This window comes from Mobula birostris, chromosome 1 (assembly GCF_030028105.1).
Source record: "Mobula birostris isolate sMobBir1 chromosome 1, sMobBir1.hap1, whole genome shotgun sequence".
Classification (NCBI taxonomy): Eukaryota; Metazoa; Chordata; class Chondrichthyes; order Myliobatiformes; family Myliobatidae; genus Mobula; species Mobula birostris.
Window position 1 is genome coordinate 150614290 of NC_092370.1, and position 20701 is coordinate 150634990.

Consider the following 20701-nt stretch of genomic DNA (forward strand, 5'->3'; position numbering starts at 1 on the left):
TATTGTTTTGGGCAAATTTTTTAGAGCTGTTGGGGAGGGTTTAACTAATCTGGCAGGGGGATGGGAACTAGCGTAATAGGGCTGAAGATGGTGTACAAGTAGATGCAGTGTGTAATGAGACTGTGAAGAAGGACAGGCAGATGATAGGGGAAAATTGCTAATAAGTTGAAATGTAATATGGGGGCAAAATCAAAAATGGTGATGAATACAGGACTGAAAGTGTTATATTTGAATGTACTAGCATACAGAATAAGGTAGCTGATCTTGTAGCGCAGTTAAAGATTGGCAGGTATGATGTCATGGATGAATGAAGATCATAGTAGGAGCATAACATTGTTTCAATAGGACAGACAGGTGGGCAGAGGGATGGGGTGGCTCTGTTCGTAAAAAATGAAATCAAATCCTTAGAAAGAGGTGACATAGGACTGGAAGATGTAGCATCCATGTGGGTAGAGTTAAAAAACTGCAAGGATAAAAATACGCTGCTGGGAGTTATATACAAGCTTCTAAACAGTAGCCAGGATGTAGGGTACAAAATACTACAGGAGTTCGAGAAGTATGTAAAAAGGGCAATGTTACAATAATCATGAGGGAATTTCAATATGCAGCTGGTTTGGGAAAATCAGGTTGATGCTGGATCCCAAGAGAGGGAGTTTGTAGAATGCCTACAAGATGGCTTTTTAGAGCAGCTTGTGGTTGAGCCCACTAGCGGAAAGGCATTTTTGGATTAGGTGTTGTGTAATAAATCAGATTTAATTAGGAAACTTAAGGTAAAGGACCCTCAAGAGGCAGTGAATATAATATGATAGAATTCATCCTGCAGTTTGAGAGAGAGAAGCTAAGGTAGGATGTATCAGTATTACAGTGGAGTAAAGAGAATTACACAGGTACAAGAGAGAAGATGGCCAAAGTTGATTGGAAGGGGACACTAGCAGGGATGATAGCAGAACAACAATGGCTGGAGTTCTTGAGAGCAATTCAGAAGGCGCAGGCTAGATATATCCCAAAGAAGAAGTAGTATTTTAAAGGGAAGGTGAGGCAACTGTGGCTGACAAGGGAAGTCAAAGATAGCATAAAAGCAAAAGAGAAAGCATACAATATGGTGACAATTAGTGGGAAGCTTTTAAAAACTAACAGAAGGAAACTAAAGGCAATGAGGAGGGAAGAGATTAAATATGAGGGTAAGATAGTCAATAATATAAAAGAGAACACCAAAAGTTTTTTTTAGTCTGATGGTCAAAAGGCTCAATTTTGGTTTCATCAGCACATAGAACCTTCTTCCGGTTGACTTCAGAGCCTCCCACATACCCTCTGGCAATCTCCAACCAAGATATCATGAGAGGTTAATTCAACAGTGGCTTTCTCTTTGCCACTCTCCCATAAAGCTGCAACTGGTGAAGCATCTGGGCAACAGTTGTTGTATGCGCAGTCTGTCCCATCTCAGCCACTAAGCTTGTAACTCCTCCAGAGTTGTCATGGGTCTCTTGATGGCCTCCCTCACTAGTCCCCTTCTTGCATGGTCACTCAGTTTTTGAGGATGGCCTGCTCTACACAGATTTACAGCCGTGCCATATTCTTTCCATTTCTTGATAATTGGTTTAACTGTACTCCAAGGGATATTCAGTGACTTGGAAATTTTCTTGTATCCATCCCCTGACGTGTTTTACAATAACCTTTTCATGGAGTTGCCTGGAGTGTTCTTTTGTCTTCATGGTGTAGTTTTTGCCAGGATATTGACTCACCAGCAGTTGGACCTTCCAGATACAGGTGTATTTTACTACAATCAACTGAAACACCTTGCCGGTACACAAGGTGACTAATTATGTGACTTCTAAAACCAATTGGCTGCACCAGTGATGATTTGGTGTGTCATATTGAGAGAGAGAAGGGGTGGGTAAAAACTTATGCGAACAATTATTTTGTGTTTTATATTTGTAATTAGAATTTGTAGAGATCTGTTTTCACTTTGACATAAAAGAGTCTTTTTCTGTTGATCAGTGTCAAAAAAAGGCAAATTAAATCCACTGTGTTTCAATGTGGTAAAACAATAAAACCTGAAAACTTCTGGGGAGGGGGAGTACTTCGAATAGGCACTGTATGTGCTGAGCTTTATTTTGGTTAATTATCTTTTGTTTATCCCCTGATTAAACCTGCCTTTTTCTCCACATTGTTGACTGGTGAGTGTCCTGGTGAAGAGTTTCCTCGCTATGTTGGCATCTCTCAAAGCTGCTACACGCTGACCTGTGTGCTTGTGCTTCATAAAATTACAGCATGCCAAAGTGTTGCATAGCCAACTAAACACTTGCTGACACCGTTGCTTCATTGAGCGTTAGCAACACACAGGCAAAGGTCATGAGGCAGCCTTTTCCAGCAAAGAAATTTAAATGAGGTCTAGTTGATAGAGGACTTCAGATTCATTTCATTAACATTGGTTTGCACCATCATTCATTAACACGGATTTTTTCAGAATTGAATTATCATAGAACTTCTGACTATTGTTTTGAACCTTTTGGGCTTGCAGACAGAAACAATATTTTTTGTGTTAAATAGTGGATGACAAATTAACCTTGTCAAGTTTGTTCTTTCAACCTTGTTCATATATTATCCACCATCAGATTTCTGAATGGTCCACCTCACTATTTTGTTCTCTTTTTGCAGCATTTATAAAATAAATTTTATATTTTAACTTATTATTTTTATGCATTGCTGCCAAGCAACACAGTTCAGAACATATGTCAGTGACGATAAACCAGATCCTGAAACAAGGCGTTTATTTTAATCTAAATAGAGCAAGAACCACTTAATGGTCTGTTGTAATTCCGTAGGACTGGTGGGGTTGTGAACGCTCCACAGGAAGCCCCCTCTGAGATAGAGACTCTACTTCGAGATTATCAGAAGGCCCGTGAGGAAACAAAAGCAGAAATTGCAAAGGCTCGAGATAAGTTACGTGCAAGAGCTGAAAAGGAGAAATGCCGCTTACAGCAAGAAATGATTTTGCAGTTATTGAAGGTAACTTTCAGGAATGTGAAGCATAATTGAATATATGAGAAAATTCTGAAAAACTTGGAATTATTTGGAATATTTTCTGAGTTAAGTCCAGAACTTTGAACATTTTAACTTTGTGCTTGAATAAAAGGTTTAGGTTAAATTTGTAAAAGTGCTGTTATTGAAAGTAACAATGTGAGCAAATTAGGTAGTTTTAAAGCTATATTGTAGAGGAATTTAATTTGTAATTTGTTAGCTGTTTGTTGTAGAAAATAAAAGATCAAATTTGGAGTTGGAACAAGGAACTTAATTACATCCCTGTTTGAAAGTAATCAAATGAAAGACAATGTCACACTTACTCATTATTGATTAGGACAGTGTGTAAGGACACATTTATGGGCAATATCTTTATGGCAATCCGCAGTTTGCTCAGAAGAATATATCTTGCAAGGGTTTGGGTGCTCTGAATATTATTTTAATTTCCCTTCTAGGAGGAAGAGAGATTGAGAAAGGTGGCAAGTAGGAGCAGTTTGCACACTGGCTCAAATCTGAGCCTGTCATCCAATCCCACATCAGGCTACAGCAGCAGCAATACAGCTTCCCCTGACATCAACTCTCAAACCAAGGTCAGAACATGCTCTGGGTGACAAGAACTCAATATTTTTGTCTCTATGTAGATAAAATGCCAGATTTCCCACAGTCCCAATACTGGTTCATTCTCTGTATGTGGGAAGGCGGTCTCCCCAGTCAACATCTTATAATTGATAAAACAGACAAAAGTAACAAAGTGACCTTGGTACACATCAGAAACTCTGAGGCAGTGATGTCTAGATACTGTGGTAAGCATTCAGCAAGATAGGAGACCATCACTATGAAATAAAATATTGGGCCCTAGCTTCTCTTCAAATTGTGTCACATTTTGCATCTACCTTAAAGATACTCCATTGAATGCTTGTTCTGGAAAATACAACTGAAAATGGAAATGTGGATTTAAGTACATTTTTTTAAACTACGCATAGTAAGAAGTTATACAACACTGGAGTCATGATTTTTGCATTAGAGCACCTGGTTTCCTTTTTGTGTATCAGATACAACCAGGTGATTTGTAATTTAGAAGTACCTTGTGATTGTGAATAGAACAGAAGGCTGTTGTGCTGAGTAACTGCAGGTTTTCACCAATGAGTGAATTTTGTGAGGAGGTAACAAAGATTAACGGAGTCATGGATTTGAGTAGAGTAAGGCCTTGGCTTGGAGATGGGAGTCAGAGAGTAGTGGTAGATGGATACAAGCAACGCACACAAAATGCTGGAGGAACTCAGCAGGCCAGGCAGTATCAATGGAAAAGAGTACAATCGACATTTCGGACCAACGCCCTTCAGTAGGCCATTTCTCTTCCGTGGATGCATGCATTTCTGATTGGAGGTCTGTGACCGATGCAGACATCTCACCTCTCCTGGAAGTTCCGGGAGTCTCCCACATATTAATAGTGGCTCCCTGATGCCCGCAAATTATGTACAATATCACAGAAATCAATTTTTTTGAGAGAGAGAGCGAGAGAGTGAGCTCAAGAGCAAGAAAGCAAGCGTGAGAGAGAGCGTGAGAGTGCGCGAGAGAGAGAGAGCGAGAAAGCAAGCGCGTGCATGAGAGCAAGAGCGAGAAAGCAAGCGCACAATCGAGCGCGAGTAAGAGTAGCCACGAGAGAGAGAGAGAGAGAGCGCGCACGCGAGAGAGAGAGAGAGCGTGAAAGCAAGTGCGAGAGAGAGCGACCACAAGCAAGAGAGTGTGCATGCGAAAGCGAGAGAGTTCCAATAAAAAGTCAGAATGGCAGAGTGTTCCAAAAAAAAGAAAATATGAAACGTACGTTACCCCAGGCAGCACTAAAGTGTACCACTGCCTAATAGGGGTCAAAAATAATGACAGTAATGCTCGCTGTACTGTTTGGAACAGTGACTTTTCTATTGCCCATGGTGGGTTAAGACTGTAAAAGACATGTTGAGGTGAGTTTAACAGGTGTCATTCGTTCATTAGTATAGCTGACGTTATTTAAACTAGCTGGCTAGCTGCTAAGGAGCTACTCTATTGCAGACATCCCACCTCTTCCAGAAGTTCCGGGAGTCTCCCGCAAATTGATGGTGCTACCTCCCTGAAATGAGTTTTTGCAGGGTGGGATGGCTGCCAATGGGCAACTGCATTGATCAGTGCCAGGATCTTTGTTGTTTGTACTGTATATTAATGCCATAGATGTCAAGGCAAGAGATGTGATTAGTAAATCTGAGGAGAACATGAAAGTTGTGTGTGAACAGTGAGGAATGTTGTCTAATGCTACGGAAGGATACAGATCAGTTGGAAAGTTGGTCAGAGCACTAAATTTAAACCTGGTAAGTGTGAGAGGATGCATTTTGGTAAGTCAAATAGGGATAGATATTACGTGAACTAAGGGAACTTGAAAGTAGGAACACAGGATGAATGTTGAAGATAGTTTATTATCATTCTTCAGCACACAAGAGTAAAGGAGAATGAAATGATTGTTACTCCAGATCCAATGCAGCGTAAAGGACGCAAGAAACACAATAAATACAAATGTAAAAGCAATCCGATAAACCACAATGTACAAGTAAATCTTTGAGTATCGCTGTATAGACACAAGATTAGCTTATATACAAACGTTTGTACATAGACTGATTGTATGTACATAAAGTAACACTAGGTGCAGGAGTATCTATACATAAGGTGACTCCGACAGGAAGTGACACGGTCACAGCAGGGGAGTGACTGTGTCAGTGTAGGGATGTGGTGGAGTGGAAACAAAAAGGGGCGGTGCATGGGGAGATGAAGGGTGCCAAGGGCTGTGGAGAGGAGTGTCTGATGTGTATGTAGTGGGGGTGGTGGAGGTGTTGATCAACCTGATGGCTTGGGAAAAGTTAATTGTTTTTGAGTCTAGTTATCCTAGTGTGAATGCTGGATGCCTTCTTCTCAGATGGGAGAGGGACAAACAGTCATGAGCAGGGTGGGTGGAATCCTTCATGATACTGCTGGCCTTTTTTGACTCCTTTCTATATGTATGTAGGTGTTTGTAGGTTGGTACTGGTAATGTATTAACAGTTTTAACTAGCTGTTGTTGAATCCTCCTGTCTCCTGCTGTGCAGACTCTGTGCCACGTAGAGAAGCAAGTTCAAGTTTAATTGTTATTCAACTGTACAGTTGCAAGAAAAGGTTTGTGAGCTCTTTGCAATTACCTGGTTTTATGCATTAATTGCTCATTTATTGTGGTCTGATCATCATCTAAATCACAATAACAAGCAAACATAATCTGCATAAACTAATAACACAACAAACAATTGTATGTTTCATGTCTTTATTGAACACATTGATTAATCGTTCACAGTCCAGGCTGGAAAAATTATGTGAACTCTTGTATTTAATAACTGGTAGAACCTCTTCAGCAGCAATAACCTCCACCAAGTGTTTCCTACAGCTGCTGATCAGACTTGCACAACGGCAAGGAGGAATTTGAGACCATTCCTCCATACAAAACTCTTTCAGTTCATTAATATTTCTGGGATACCTTGCGTGAACAGCCCTCTTTAGGTCATGCCGCAGCATCTCAATTGGGTTAAGGTCTGCACTCCGACTTGACCATTCCGAAACATGAATTGTCTTCTTTTTAAACCTTTCTGTTGTTGATTTACTCTTCTATTTCAGGTCACTATCTTGTTGCATCATCCAACTTCTATTAAGCTTCAGGTAACAGACTGCTACCCTGACATTCTCCTGTAAAATGTCTTGATACCATTTTCGATTCTTTGTCCTCTCAACAATTGCAAGCTGTCCAGGCCCTGAGGCAGCAAAGTAGCCCCAAACCATGTTTCACAGTTGGGATGAGGTTTTGGTGTTGGTGTGCAGTGCCCTTTTCCCTCCAAACATGGCAATGTGCATTTCTGTCAAAAAGTTCAACTTTAGTCTCATCTGTCCACAGAACATTGTCCCAGAAGTATTGTGGAACATCCAAGTGGTCTTTTGCAAACTTGAGACGTGCAGTATTTTGTTTTATGAGAGTAGTGGTTTTCTCTGTGGTGTCCATCCATGAACACCATTGTTGTTCAGTGTTTTTCTTATAGTGGACCCATGAACAGAGACTTCAGCAAGTTCTAGAGATTTATGCAGGTCTTTTGCTGTTACTCTTGGGTTCTCTTTCACTTCCTTCAGCATTGCACGATGAGCTCTTGGTGTGGTCTTTGCTTTTGTGGAAGGCATTACTATAGATCATAAAACAGAGGAGCAGCCCCGTTCAATCATAGCTGATCCTTTTTTTTCGCCTCCTCAGTCCCACTCCCCAGCCTTCTCCCCGTAACCTTTGATGCCATGACTAATCAAGAACCTATTAAGCTCTGCCTTAAATACACCCAACGACCTGGCCTCCACAGCTGCCTGTGGTAGCAAATTCCACAAATTCACCACCCTTTCGCTGAAAAAATTTCTCCGCATCTGTTTAAAATGGATGTCCCTCTATCCTGAAGCTAACCCCTCTTGTGCCAGATTCTCCCACCATGGGAAGCATCCTTTCCACATCTACTCTGTCTAGCCCTTTCAACATTAAAAAGGTTTCAATGAGATCCCCCCCTCATCCTTCTAAATTCCAGTGAGTACAGACCCACAGCCATCAAACGTGCCTCGTATGATAACCATTTCATTCCTGGAATCATCCTTGTGAACCTCCACTGAACCATCTCCAATGTCAGCACATCTTTTCTTAGATGAGGAGCCCAAAACCGTTCACAAGACTCAAGGTGAGGCCTCACCAGTGCATTTTAAAGTCTCCGCATCACATCCCTCCACTTGAAATGAATGCTAACCTTATTTCCCTTCCTCATCACTGACTGTACCTGCAAGCTAACCTTTAGGGTGTTCTGCACAAGGACTCCCAAGTCCCTTTGCATCTCAGATTTTTGGATTTTCTCCCCATTTAGAAAACATTTTGCACATTTATTTCTACTACCAAAGTGCATGACCATGCATTTTCCAACATTATATTTCATTTGTCATTTTCTTCTCCATTCTCCCAATCTGTCTAAGTCCTTCTGTGTCCTACCTGTTTCCTCAACCTGACCTGTTCCTCCACCAATCTTCATATCATCTGCAAACTTGGCAGCAAAGCCATCTTTCCATCATCAAAGTCACTGATATACAGCATAAAAAGAAGTGGTCCCAACACCGACTCCTGCGGAACACCACTAGTCACTGGCAGCCAACCAGAAAAGGATCCTTTTATTCCCACTTGCTACCTCCTACCCATCAGCCAATGCTCTAACCATTCCAGTAACTTTCCTGTAATGCCATGAGCTTTTAACTTGGTAAGCAGTCTCATGTGTGGCACCTTGTCGAAGCCCTTCTGAAAGTCCAAATATACAACATCCACTGCATTCCCTTTATCTAATCTCCTCAAAGAATTCCAATAGGTTCATCAGACAACATTTTCCCTTAAGGAAACCATGCTGACTTTGTCCTATCTTGTCCTGTGTCACCAAGTACTCCATAACCTCATCCTTAACAATTGACTCCAATATCTTCCCAACTGCTAACTGGTCTATAATTTCTTTTCTGCTGCCTCCCTCCTTTCTTAACGAGTTGAATGACATTTGCAATTTTCCAGTCCTCTGGCACCATGCCTGAGTTCGATGAGTTTAGAAAGATCATTACTAATGCCTGTACAATCTCTACCTCTGTCTCTTTAAGAACCAGAGGATGCAGTTCATCTGGTCCGGGTGACTTATCTACCCTTAGGTCTTTCAGCTTTTTGAGCACCTCCCTGGTAATAGTAACTACACTCACTTCTCTTCACTCGCACCCTTCAACATCTGGCAAATAGCTAGTGTCTTCCACAGTGAAGACTAATGCAAAATACTCAGTTAGTTCATCTGTCATTTCCTTGTCCCCGTTATTATTTCTCTGGCCTCATTTTCTAGCGGTCCTATGTCCACTCTCATCTCTCTTTTACTTTTTACATTCTTGTAAAAGCTTTTACTATCCACTTTGATGTTGTTTGCTAGCTTGCTTTCATATTGCATCTTTTCCCTCCCATTGATTCTTAGTTTAGATTTTTATGATCTTCCCAATCCTCTGTCTTCCCACTAATTTTTGCTTTGTTGTATGCCATTTCTTTTGCTTTTACATTAGCCTTGACTTCCCTTGTCAACTATGGTTGTGCTATTTTGCCATTTGAGTATTTCTTCATTTTTGTTACACACATGTCCTGCATGTTTCTCATTTCTCCCAGAAACTCCCACCATTGTTGCCTTGCCAGCATCTCCTTCCAATTTACTTTGGTCAACTTCTCACTCACACTACTCTAATTTCATTTACTCCACTGAAATACTGCTACTTCAAACCTTACTTTCTTCCTATCAAATTTCAAGTTGAACTCAATCATATTGTGATCACTGGTTTCTAATCACCTCTGGTTCATTATGTAATACCCAATCCAGTATAGTTGATCTCCTGGTAGACTCAATGACAAACTGCTATAAAAAACTATCTCATAGGCATTCACCAAACTCACTATCTTGATGTCCATTACTCACCTGACTTTCCCAGTCAACCTACATGTTGAAATCTCCCATGACTATCATAACATTGCCCTTTTTAAATGCCTTTTTTATATCCTGTTATAATCTGTGGCCACATCCCAGCTACTGTTGGGAGGTCTGTATATAACTGCCATCAGGCTCCTTTTACCTTGCAGTTTCTTAACTCAACCCAAAAGGATTCAACATCTTCTGATCCCATCGCGCAACTTTCTACTGATTTGATGCCATTCTTTACCAGCAGAGCCATGTCACCCCCTCTGCCTACCTTCCTATCCCTCTGATATAGCGTGTAACCTTGGACATTCAGCTCCCAACTGCAACCATCCTTCAGCCATGATCCAGTGATGGCCACATCATTCCTGACAATCTGTAAAAGTGCAACAAGATCATCCACCTGATCTCTTATACCCCATGCATTACCCCAGAGGTTCACATGCACTTTTGAACCTAAAATGTGATTGTTTAAATGGTGTACTCAGTATTGACGAGAAGAAATGCAATTGTTTGTGTGTTATTAGTGTAGTCAATTTGTGTTTGTCTATTATTGTGACCGAGATGAAGATAAAACCCATTTTATGGGTAATTAATGCAGAAAATCAGGTAATTGCAAAGGGTTCCCAAACTTTTTCTTGCAGCTGTACATGAATACCCATGAATACAGCCAAACAAAACAGCATTCCTCCAGGGTTGTGGTGCAAAAACAGAACCAACAGTCACACACAGCACATATAATTACAATAGCAGTAAAACGTACAAACCCAAAACAAAATAGAGCCCATCCCTGAATGTCATGGCCCCTCGATTGGTAATGTCCTGGAGCCATGTTTTCTGCAAGAAGCAGCAGCAGTTCCTCATCTCGCACTCTGCAGCTGCAGTCGAACACAGCACAGCTTGTCTTCCACCAAGGAAACATTAGAGGGCCAGCTCCCAGCCCAGCATGTTTCCCGCTGCACCTCACCGCCTTTGTCTTCTCATTCCCTAGGCAGCTGTAACAGGCAACCCCGCAGCATGGGGGCCTGGTCTGTGCTTCTCCACCCCATCAGTCTTGACAATGAAACAGTGAATGGGACTTGTAGTATTCTACATTGCAAATGTTTGACAGGGTTTGTGATCACAAAAGAAACGTCCAAGACCATCATTGCACTGTTTGTTGGACTTTGCACCACCTCTGACACCTTCTTCCTTGGGTGGCTGTACGAAGCAGCAACATGATTCACAACAAATCCAGCTCCGTTGTTATCAAGCACCTCACTGATGGGGTTGATCTGCAGTACTTGATATTCTTAATATCCAGCAGAGTCCTGTGATCATAAGAGAGACATAAAGGACAAACAATTACATGTTTGTTTAGACCCAGAGAGGCTGCTGTAACCAGGCATGCTGCCCTCTTACCGGAAGACAAATTAGGATACTATCGACTGCACATCTGCAGAAGGTTGTGAGTATTGATGTGCATAGTCCAGCTCGCTTCAGCCTTCTTAGAAATTGGGCATTGGTGAGCATTCTTAACTGTGTAGGATGTGTTCTAGGACCATGAGAGATACAAGATAGGTACTCCTAGGAGACTGAAACATGCAGGCAGTTTCTACTGCTGTGCCACTGATGTGAAAAGGGGTGTGACTGGTTCAGAATGGCATGGAAATCTGTGACCCGTTATGTTCTGCCTGGTCTGTTCTGCGACCCCTGCTCTTTATCATCTTATTAAGTGATTTAGAAGAGCAACTAGAGGGATGGATCAATGAGTTTGCAGATCATACAAAGGTTATTGATGTCGTGGATAGTTCAAAAGGCTGTTTAGGTTTCAACGGGCCTTTGTTAGGACGCAGAGCTGTGCTGAGAAGTGGCAGAAGGGGTTAAATGTGGAGAAGTGTGAGGTGATTCACTTTGATAAGACAGAGTACAATCAGAGCACAGTACAGGCCTTTATGACCGTGATGTTGTGCTGACCCTTTAACCTATCAATCTAATTCTTCCCTCATACATAATCCTCCATTTTTATATCATCCATGTGCCTATCTAAGAATTTCTTAAATGCCCCAAGTTTATCTGCCTCTACCGGAAATCCTGGCAGGGCATTCCACACCGTCACAACTCTCTGTGCAAAGAAGTTACCCCTGACATCCTCCCTTTACTTTCCTCCAATGACCTTAAAACTATGTCCCCTTGTATTAGGCATTTCCACCCTGGACAGAAGTCTCTGGCTATGCACTCAATCTATTTGTCTTCTAATTTTGTATACCTCTTTCAGTCCCCTCCCATTCTCCTTTGCTCCAAAGACAAACAGCCTAGCTCACTCTAAGTATCTTCGTAAGAAACGTCCTCTAGTCCAGGCAGCATCTTGGTAAAACCTATTGGACCTTTTCTGAAGCTTTCACAACCTTTCCACAATGAGGTGACCAAACTGAATACAATATCCTAAGCAACACACACACACAATGCTGACGAACTCAGCAGGCCAGGCAGCATTTATGGAAAAGAGTACAGTTGACGTTTTGGGCCGAGACCCTTCATCGGGAGTGGAGAAAAAGGATTATGTCAGAGTAAGAAGGTGGGAAAAGGGCAGGAACAAATACAAGGTGATAATTGAAACTGGGGGAGGGAAGGATGAGGTAAAGAGCTGGGGAGTTGATTGGTGAAAGAGATCAAAGGCTGGAGAAGAGGTAATTTGATAGGAGAGGACAGAGGCCATGGAGGAGGAACACCAGAGGGAGCTGATGGGCAGGGAAGGTGATAAGATGAGAGAGGGAAATGGGAATGGGAAATGGTGAAGTCGGGGAGGGGCATTACTAGAAGTTCGAGAAATCAGTGTTTGTGCCATCAGGTTTGAGACCATGGACTGACATGTCGGAATGGGAAGTAGAATTAAAATGGATGGCCACTGGGAGATCCCACTTTTTCTGGAAGGTGCTCGGCTAAGTGGTCCCTCAATTTACGTCGGGTCTCACCGATTATACAGGAGGCCACACTGGGAGCACCAAATATAATAGATGACCCTTACAGACTCACCTGGAAGGAGGCCTTGAATGGTAGTGAGGGAGGAGGTACTTCAGCCCATTATCTCTTCACCAGTTGACTTCCCAGCTCTTTACATCACCCCTCCCCCAACCCTCCCGGTTTCACCTATCATCTTATGTTTCTTCCTCCCCTCCCCCCACCTTCTTACTCTGTTTCCTCATCTTTTTTTTCCTCCAGTCCTGATGAAGAGTCTCAGCTTGAAACGTCAACTGTTTATCCTTTTCCATAGATGCTGCCTGGCCTGCTGAGTTCCTCCAGCATTTTGATTGTGTCGCTTGGATTTCCAACATCTGCAGATTTTCTCTTGTTAGTGATTTGACAACACTGTAAATGTGGTCTAACCAGGTAATTTTGAGCTGTAACATTACCTCACAGCTCTTCAACTCAGTCCCTTGACTAATGAATGCCAACACATCGTCCACCTTGTGTAACAATCCTATCAACTTGCACAGCAACTTTGAGGGACCCATGGATGTGGATCCCAAGATCCCTCTATTCCGCCAGTCTGATAAGAATCCTGTCAGTAACCCTGTATTCTGCCTTCAAACCTGTCCTTCCAATTGAATTACTTCACACTTTTCAAGGTCCAAGGTTATTGGTAGGACTTCTAGTGGTGTGAAGGAACAAAGGGATCTTGGGATCCATCAAGTCTGAAAGATATGTGCTGTGTTGATCTTTGTTTGTTGGGATACTTGAGATCAAGAGCCACAAACCAACGTTATAGCTCTGTAAAGCCTACCTGGACTTGTGAACATTCCTGGTGAGGAAAGGTTTAGCATCCTTTTTTTGGAGTGAAAGAAGATGGGAAGTGACTTGATAGCTGTATAAAATGATAGAGTGGACAGCCAGCACCTTTCCCTAGGGTGCCAGTGGCTAATACCAGAGGTGGTTGGAGGAAAGTAGTAAAGTTGGTGTCAGAGGTGTTTTTTTTTTACACAGAGTTCACTGCCTGGGATGGTGGCTGGGGCAGATACATTTGGGACATTTAAGAGACTCTTAGATAGGCACATGGATGAAAGAAAAATGGAGGGCTATGTGGGAGGGAAGGGTTCATAGTGAGCTGAATGACCTGTACTGTGCTGCAGTGTTCTGTGCTTCCAATTTCCAGTAATATCTTGTACAAATTATTTCTGAAAGCAATCTTTTTTTTAAAATAAAGTTTGTTTAATAACTGCAGAGTAAGAGCAGCACTGATCCTGTAATGAGCAGCAGAGGACAAACATCTTGTTGCAATTCACAGTATAAAATCACTGAAGTCAGTCAAGATTTTGATGGTGAGTAACAGTGAACATGCTCCCTAAACCTCAGTTTATCCAGATTCTGCTGTTCATGTCATAACTCCCACTAATTTCTGTTCACTAGCATCGTCAAACTGTCCTGCTTCAGCAGCTTTTAACATCCCCATCTACATGTTCAAATCTCTCTACAGCCTCTCCTTGCCTCCCTCTACTTTTCAAAGCCTTTCCAGTTTATATCAGAGTTATCAATGCTCAAACAAGGCTGGAGATATGCTGGTGAGATCACATCTGGAATGTTACACACAAGTCTGGTCTCACTACCTGAAGGAGCCTTTACCTGTAATAGAGAGAGCAGCACATATTTCCCAAGCCCAAGAGAGGCTGATCTGTCCTCTGATGAGATGTTGAATTTGTTTGCTCAGGCAGGTTTGTTGCTCCAGAAAAGACAGTGTTCAAAAGTCTATTGGAATACATAAATTGTTGCTATTTTTTCTTTCCACATCCCTTCCCTTTCTGAATGTTGTTCTCAAGAAAACATGCTTTATTGATTCAATGCAACATACAGGCTTTGAGAGTAAAGTGGTTTTATTCTGTGACTCTAGATGAACAGACATTGTTTAATACAGTGGGATGTAGTTCTGACATACCTCAAAAAAAGAGGAGACTCGCTCTTTGAACTCAAGCTTTTAATTCAAAAACTTGTACATTTCAAACAGATCTTTAGTTTTCAGTATTTACATGTCCCATTTCAAGACAGCTGAAAAACCACTGATACCATAAAATGAAGTCTCTGCTCACCAGTCTGCTGGTTTGAAGGGATCCAACATTGACTGGAATTACACAAATACTCCATCTGACCACCAGAGTGTTTATCTGGGCTTAGGCAAATGGTGCAAGCTGAATCATCTGCAGCTCAACATCAATAAGACAAAGGAGATGAAGATGGACTCTAGGAAGACTTAAGCCTGATGGTGAGGACATGGGTGCGGTGAAGACCTACAAGTACCTGGGGGTGCACCCAGATGACAGACTTCAGAGGAATACCAACACAGAGGCTGTGTAGAAGAAGGGCCAGAGGCACCTCTAACTCCTGAGGGGACTGAGATCTTTGGCATATGCAGGTCTCTGCTTCACACGTTCTACCAGTCTGTTGTCACCAGTACAATCTTCTATGTTGTGGTGTGCTGGGGCAATGGCATCAACACGGGTGATGCCAACAGGCTCAGTGAACTGATTAGAAAGGCTGGCTCTGTTATAGGAGTCAAACTGGACACGCTGGAGGCTGTGGTAGAACAAAAGACCCTTTGGAAAACCCTGACAATTCTGGACAATGTTTCTCACCTTCTGCATGCCACTTTGGCTGAACAGAGGAGCACTTTTAGTAATAGACTAAGACAACTGTGTTGTTCCAAAGAGCGCTTTATGAGGTCATTCTTACCCTCGGCCATTAGGCTCTATAATGAGTCAACCTATAACTGGGGAAGTGATGACCCCCTCCTGTTAGACTGTTTGTGGTAACTTATTTTTATTCTTTCTACTTCTCTCATATTTATATCTGTGCATTTGTAATGCTATTGTGACACTGTAATTTCCTTTGGGATCAATGAAGTATCTATCTATCTATATCCCAAACTGACCAGTTTAAAATGCTGGTCCTTCAGTTGAAAAGAATAGCTTGTGTAGTCCAGGGAGCCTCCAGGCACTTCTGGAATGAACATTGAATTTTACAACTCTGGTTAAACAGCTCCCGCATCATTTCCTGTTAACATTCCTTTCTCAGTTTTTTTTCTTTGATACCTCGCTAATGATCATGGTTCAAGCTCTCTATCTCTGGAAGCAAAAAACACTGTTCAAGGAATTCAAAGGGTGAGTCAACATCTTGGAAGGCTGAAGAATGATCAGTATTTTGGGCTGACATCCTGCATCAGGAGTCAAAACTCTGCCTCCACAGATGCTGCTGAGATCCTCCAGCAGTCTGTTTTTCATTCCACTTTCCACCATTTACAGTCTCTGGCAACACACACAAAATGTTGGTGGAACACAGTAGGCCAGACAGCATCCATAGGAAGAAGCACAGTCGATGTTTCAGGCCGAGACCCTTCGACAGGACTAACAGTATAGTGCTTACAGTTTCTTGTGTCTCCTTACCAGTTGATCTATTTCAACCAATCTTTTATTGTCTTTTGTGTAGTCATATAGTCTATAAGTTTATAGTCTTTTGTCTCACAGCTTTTCCCTCACACTAGCCCTGTTTTCTAAACAAAGACACCCCCCACCCCCCCACCCCCCACCCACTCTTCCTTCATTTCTGAGGCAGGGACCTTGACTGATTTCTCTTTTCACATTTACTGTTTGACTGGCTGAATCATTCCAGTGTTTCTGTTTTCTTGCTTAGAAACCTTGTCTGACTGAGATAATTAATATCCTTACTTATTTACTTAAACCTATCACCCCCTGCTGGGCCATCTTGGTGTATCCTTTATTTTCCAGGGACAAGGTCTTTGGAGCTTCTGTTGGCATTTCTGTAGCACTGGGTTTTTACAGAATGGCCAACCCTTCTCCTCCTTTCACAGCCAGGCTTGGGAGCATGCATAGTGGAGTTATTAATGTACTTGATGTAAATTTTTCACTGAAAATACTCATGAAGGTGGACATTCTGCTGCACTGAAGGCATCATTGTAGGAAGGATGTAGAGAGTGTAGAGATTTACCAGGATGTTGCCTGGATTAGAGAGCATATCTTATGAGGAAAGTTTGAGTAAGCTAGGGCTTGTCTCTTTGGAGTGACAGAGGTTAAGAGATGACTTGACAAGATGATAAGAGGCATAGTGGACTGATAAGTGGACTGCCAAGATGCTTTCCTAAGACAAAAATAGCAAATACAAGGGATGTAATTTTAAGGTGATAGAGGCAGATACATTAGGGGCATTTAAGAAACTTAGACAGCTACATGATAGAAAAATTGAGACTACTTAGGAGGGAGTCCGTTGTTAAGTCGAGTCTGACTCTTCGTGACCTCATGGACCATGCGGTTTTCATGGCAAGATACGGAAGTAGATTGCCAGGCCTTTCTTTTGCTGCTGCCCAGGTTGGGACCCGGCTGGGTTTGAACTCAGGATCATCTGCGTTGAAGTCCAGTGCTGATGCCACTACACCACCAGCCAGATTGGCTGTGTAATAAGTTAAAAGTTTGGCACAATATTGTGGGTTGAACAGCCTGTCCTGTACAATGATACAATGCAATTCTTCTTCTTCTCTGTAGCCTTTCCTACACCTTGGTAAGTGAACACCCCTCTCTGCACCCTTCAGCCACTCCTCCTTTCCTATCATTGAAGACCCTTCTCTCCTCTGCTTACTATAAATGAATATCTACTCAAGGATGAAAACATCAAAGTATCCTGAATCTTGCCAGATTCCAGAAAGAGCTTTTATATGTCTCTGCGGATTTGAGCATAAAATTATTACCTGTTGTATACCCTGTTGGCCCTGAGAGACAAAAATAAACTGTAGATGCTGGAAATCTGAAATAAAAGAATATGTAGGTCAGGCAGGATCTTTGGAGAGAGAAGTGAAGTTAGTTTCAGGCCCGAGAGCTTTGTAAAGTGAGAAAACCGGGAGAATAGGTGAAAGGAGAACAATGGGAATATGGTAGAGCCAAGGTTGCCACAGTTGCTCTTTATAAAAGCTGCCTGATAAAAGTAATGAGGGCAGTTGTGAGGGGTATTTCCAACATTCTGCATTTGATTTCACTTCCTTGAAACAGCTTTGACATTCATTCCACATTTACTGATGTTTTAAACATTCATTCCACATTTACTGGTGTTTTCTCCCTACCTAACTGCCCCCAGGCAAATGGCTTTGTAAACAGTGAATCATGACAGCAACCTTCTTATCGCCAGTCTTCTCTTTGTCCCACCCCATTATTTCCCACCCTCTATATAATGTAAAACAAACCTGTTTTCTCAATTTCCTGTTCTAACCAAGCCTTTGACTTGAAATGTTAATCGTTTCTCTCTCCATAGACACTATGTGTGTTTCTAACTTTTCTGTTTTTGTCTTGTTTTAAAATTTGTTGTAAAAACATTGCTTTAGGAAGCTGGCCACCATAGTCACATATCTTTCTCCTGCTCTGATGCTACTTATGTGGAGATCTGATGAGGTATTTTCAGTATTATATATATTTTTAGACAGATTGTCTTCACATTGGTTGCTTGTTCATCTTTGTTTATATACAGTTTTGATAAAATTCTATTTTATTTCCTTTTCCTTGTAAATGCCTGCTCAAAAATAAATCTCGGTAGTATTAAATAACCCATATGTACATTGATAATAAATTTACTTTGAACTTTAAGATGTTTCTGGAGAAGATCACGATTGGCATGTATGATTTTTGTTGCAGCAGCTTTTTGTCCACTTGCACACTCGATTTCAGGGAGAATAATGAAAGGCAGCTGTCATTCAAGTTCCACCTGTCTAAAACAGTTCCAAGATTTGGCAACTCTCGCTGTTGCTTCTGTTACAGCAGAGGTAGGTATTTACACGTTCTTGAAATTATCATTGACAGTGTCCAGTTGATCGATTTGTAAGCTATTTATGCTGTGTCAGTTAATGGACATTCTGATCCTTTTAATCCTTCAAATTGAGCATTTTCCCTTGTATTCTGAATTTGTGCAGACTACCAGCCGTTCTGGGAGATCACAACTGGGCTGTCTGTTTGCCTTCATGTAGGTCTCTAGAAAAACATGAGTGTCTGCATATTGGTGTCATTTAGAGTAAATTCATTGAAGTGATGAAAGTGGAACAGTAGAGGTGGTCCATATGGATTATAGTAAGGCATTTGACAAGGCTCATTTAGAAAGTCATGAGACATGAGACGCAGAAACTTGGCTTTGCATATACAGAATTGGCTTGCCACAAAAGGCAGAGGATGGTAGTAGATTTAGCCTATCAGCCTATAACACATGTAAACAGAATGAGCCATTCAGCCCATCGAATCTACTCCACCAGTTGAGTATGGCATATTTATTGCCATAATACTATCACTCCCCTCAAAACTAGTCAATGAGCTTCATGACTTGGGCCTCTACCTCCTTATGCAACAGGATCATCGATTTCCTCACTTGCAGACCCAGTCAGTTCAGATTGGCAAAAACATCTCCTCCACAATCTCCATCAACATAGGTGCACCGTGAGATTGTGTGCTTAGCCCCCTGCTCTACTCGCTTTATACTTATGACTGTGAGGTTAAGTACAGCTCCAATGCCATATTTAACTTTGCCGACGACACCACTGTCATTGGCCAAATCAAAAGTGGTAATGAATCAGTATATAAGGAGGAGGTTGAAAATCTGGCTGAATGGTGCCACAACAGCCTCTCACTCAATGTCTGTAAGACCGAAGAGCTAATTGTTGACTTCAGGAAAAGGACGAGCCAGTCCTCATCGGGGGATCAAAGGTGGGGAGGGTCAGCAACTTTAAGTTCCTCAATGTTACCATTTCCGAGGATCTGTCCTGGATCCAGCATGGAGTGCCATTACAAAGAAAGTGCAGAAGCACTTCTAGTTTCTTAGAAGATTCAGCATGGCATCTAAAACTTTAACAAACTTCTATTGATGTGTGATGGAGAATATATTGACTGGGTGCATGATGTCCAATGTCCTTGATGAACAGAAGAGCCTACAAACAAGTATGATATAGCCCAGTCCATCAAGGTAAAGCCCCGCCAACTATTGAGCACATCTACATAGAGTGCTGTCACAGGACGGTGATATCCAAAATCTCGGACCCCACCGTCCAGGCCATGCTTGCTTTTTGCTGCAGCCATCAGGAAAAAGATACAGGGGCTTCAGGACCCACCAGACAGTTATTACCCCTCGACCATCAGGCCCTTGAACCATAAGATATGACTTCACTCAACCTCACCCGCCCCAGTCACTGAACATTTCCCACAACCTATGGACTCACTTTCAATGATTCTTCATCTCATGCTCTCGATATTTATTGACCATAAGACAACAGAGCAGAAGTTGGCCATTCGGCCCATTGAGTCTGCTTTGCCATTTTATCATGAGCTGATCTATTCTCCCATTTAGTCCCACTCCCCCGCCTTCTCACCAAAACCTTTAATGCCCTGGCTACTCAGATATCTATCAATCTCTGCCTTAAATACACCCTATGACTTGGCCTCCACTGCCGCCCCTGGCAACAAATTCCATAGATTCACCACCCTCTGACTAAAAAGATTTCTTCGCATTTCTGTTCTGAATGGGCGCCCTTCAATCCTTAAGTCATGCCCTCTCGTACTAGACTCCCCCATCATGGGAAACAACCTTGCCACATCTACTCTGTTCATGCCTTTCAACATTCGAAATGTTTCTATGAGGTCTCCCCTCATTCTTCTAAACTCCAAGGAACACAGTCCAAGAGCGGACAAACGTTCCTCATATGTTAACCCTCTCATTCCTGGAATCATTCTACTGAATCTTCTCTGTACCCTATCCAACGTCAGCACATCCTTTCTTAAATAAGGAGACCAAAACTGCCCACAGTACTCCAAGTGAGGTCTCACCAGCGCCTTATAGAGCCTCAACATCACATCCCTGCTCCTATACTCTATTCCTCTAGAAATGAATGCCAACATTGTATTTGCCTTCTTCACCACCCACTCAACCTGGAGGTTAACCTTAAGGGTATCCTGTATGAGGACTCCCAAGTCCCGTTGCATCTCCGAACTTTGAATTCTTTCCCCATTTAAATAATAGTCTGCCCGTTTATTTCTTCTGCCAAAGTGCATAACCATACACTTTCCAACGTTGTATTTCATTTGCCACTTCTCTGCCCATTGTTCCAATCTATCCAAGTCTCTCTGCAGACTCTGTGT

The 20701-nt window shown here is 42.1% G+C and overlaps 1 protein-coding gene across 11 annotated transcripts in view; it reads left to right on the forward strand.

The window, feature by feature from the left end:
• Positions 1-20701, forward strand: part of LOC140200467 (stAR-related lipid transfer protein 9-like) — a 396482-nt gene that overhangs the window by 356054 nt on the left and 19727 nt on the right. For 6 of the 11 annotated variants that reach the window (XM_072263850.1, XM_072263822.1, XM_072263841.1 and 3 more), the window contains 4 exons: positions 2826-3009; positions 3477-3611; positions 13762-13858; positions 18221-18348. In XM_072263850.1, the coding sequence (XP_072119951.1) occupies positions 2826-3009; positions 3477-3611; positions 13762-13858; positions 18221-18348 (544 nt within the window). Of the gene's footprint in view, positions 1-2825; positions 3010-3476; positions 3612-12813; positions 12930-13743; positions 13859-18220; positions 18349-20701 lie in introns of those variants that run through there. The other 5 variants (XM_072263860.1, XM_072263832.1, XM_072263869.1 and 2 more) reach the window with 5 other exon arrangements.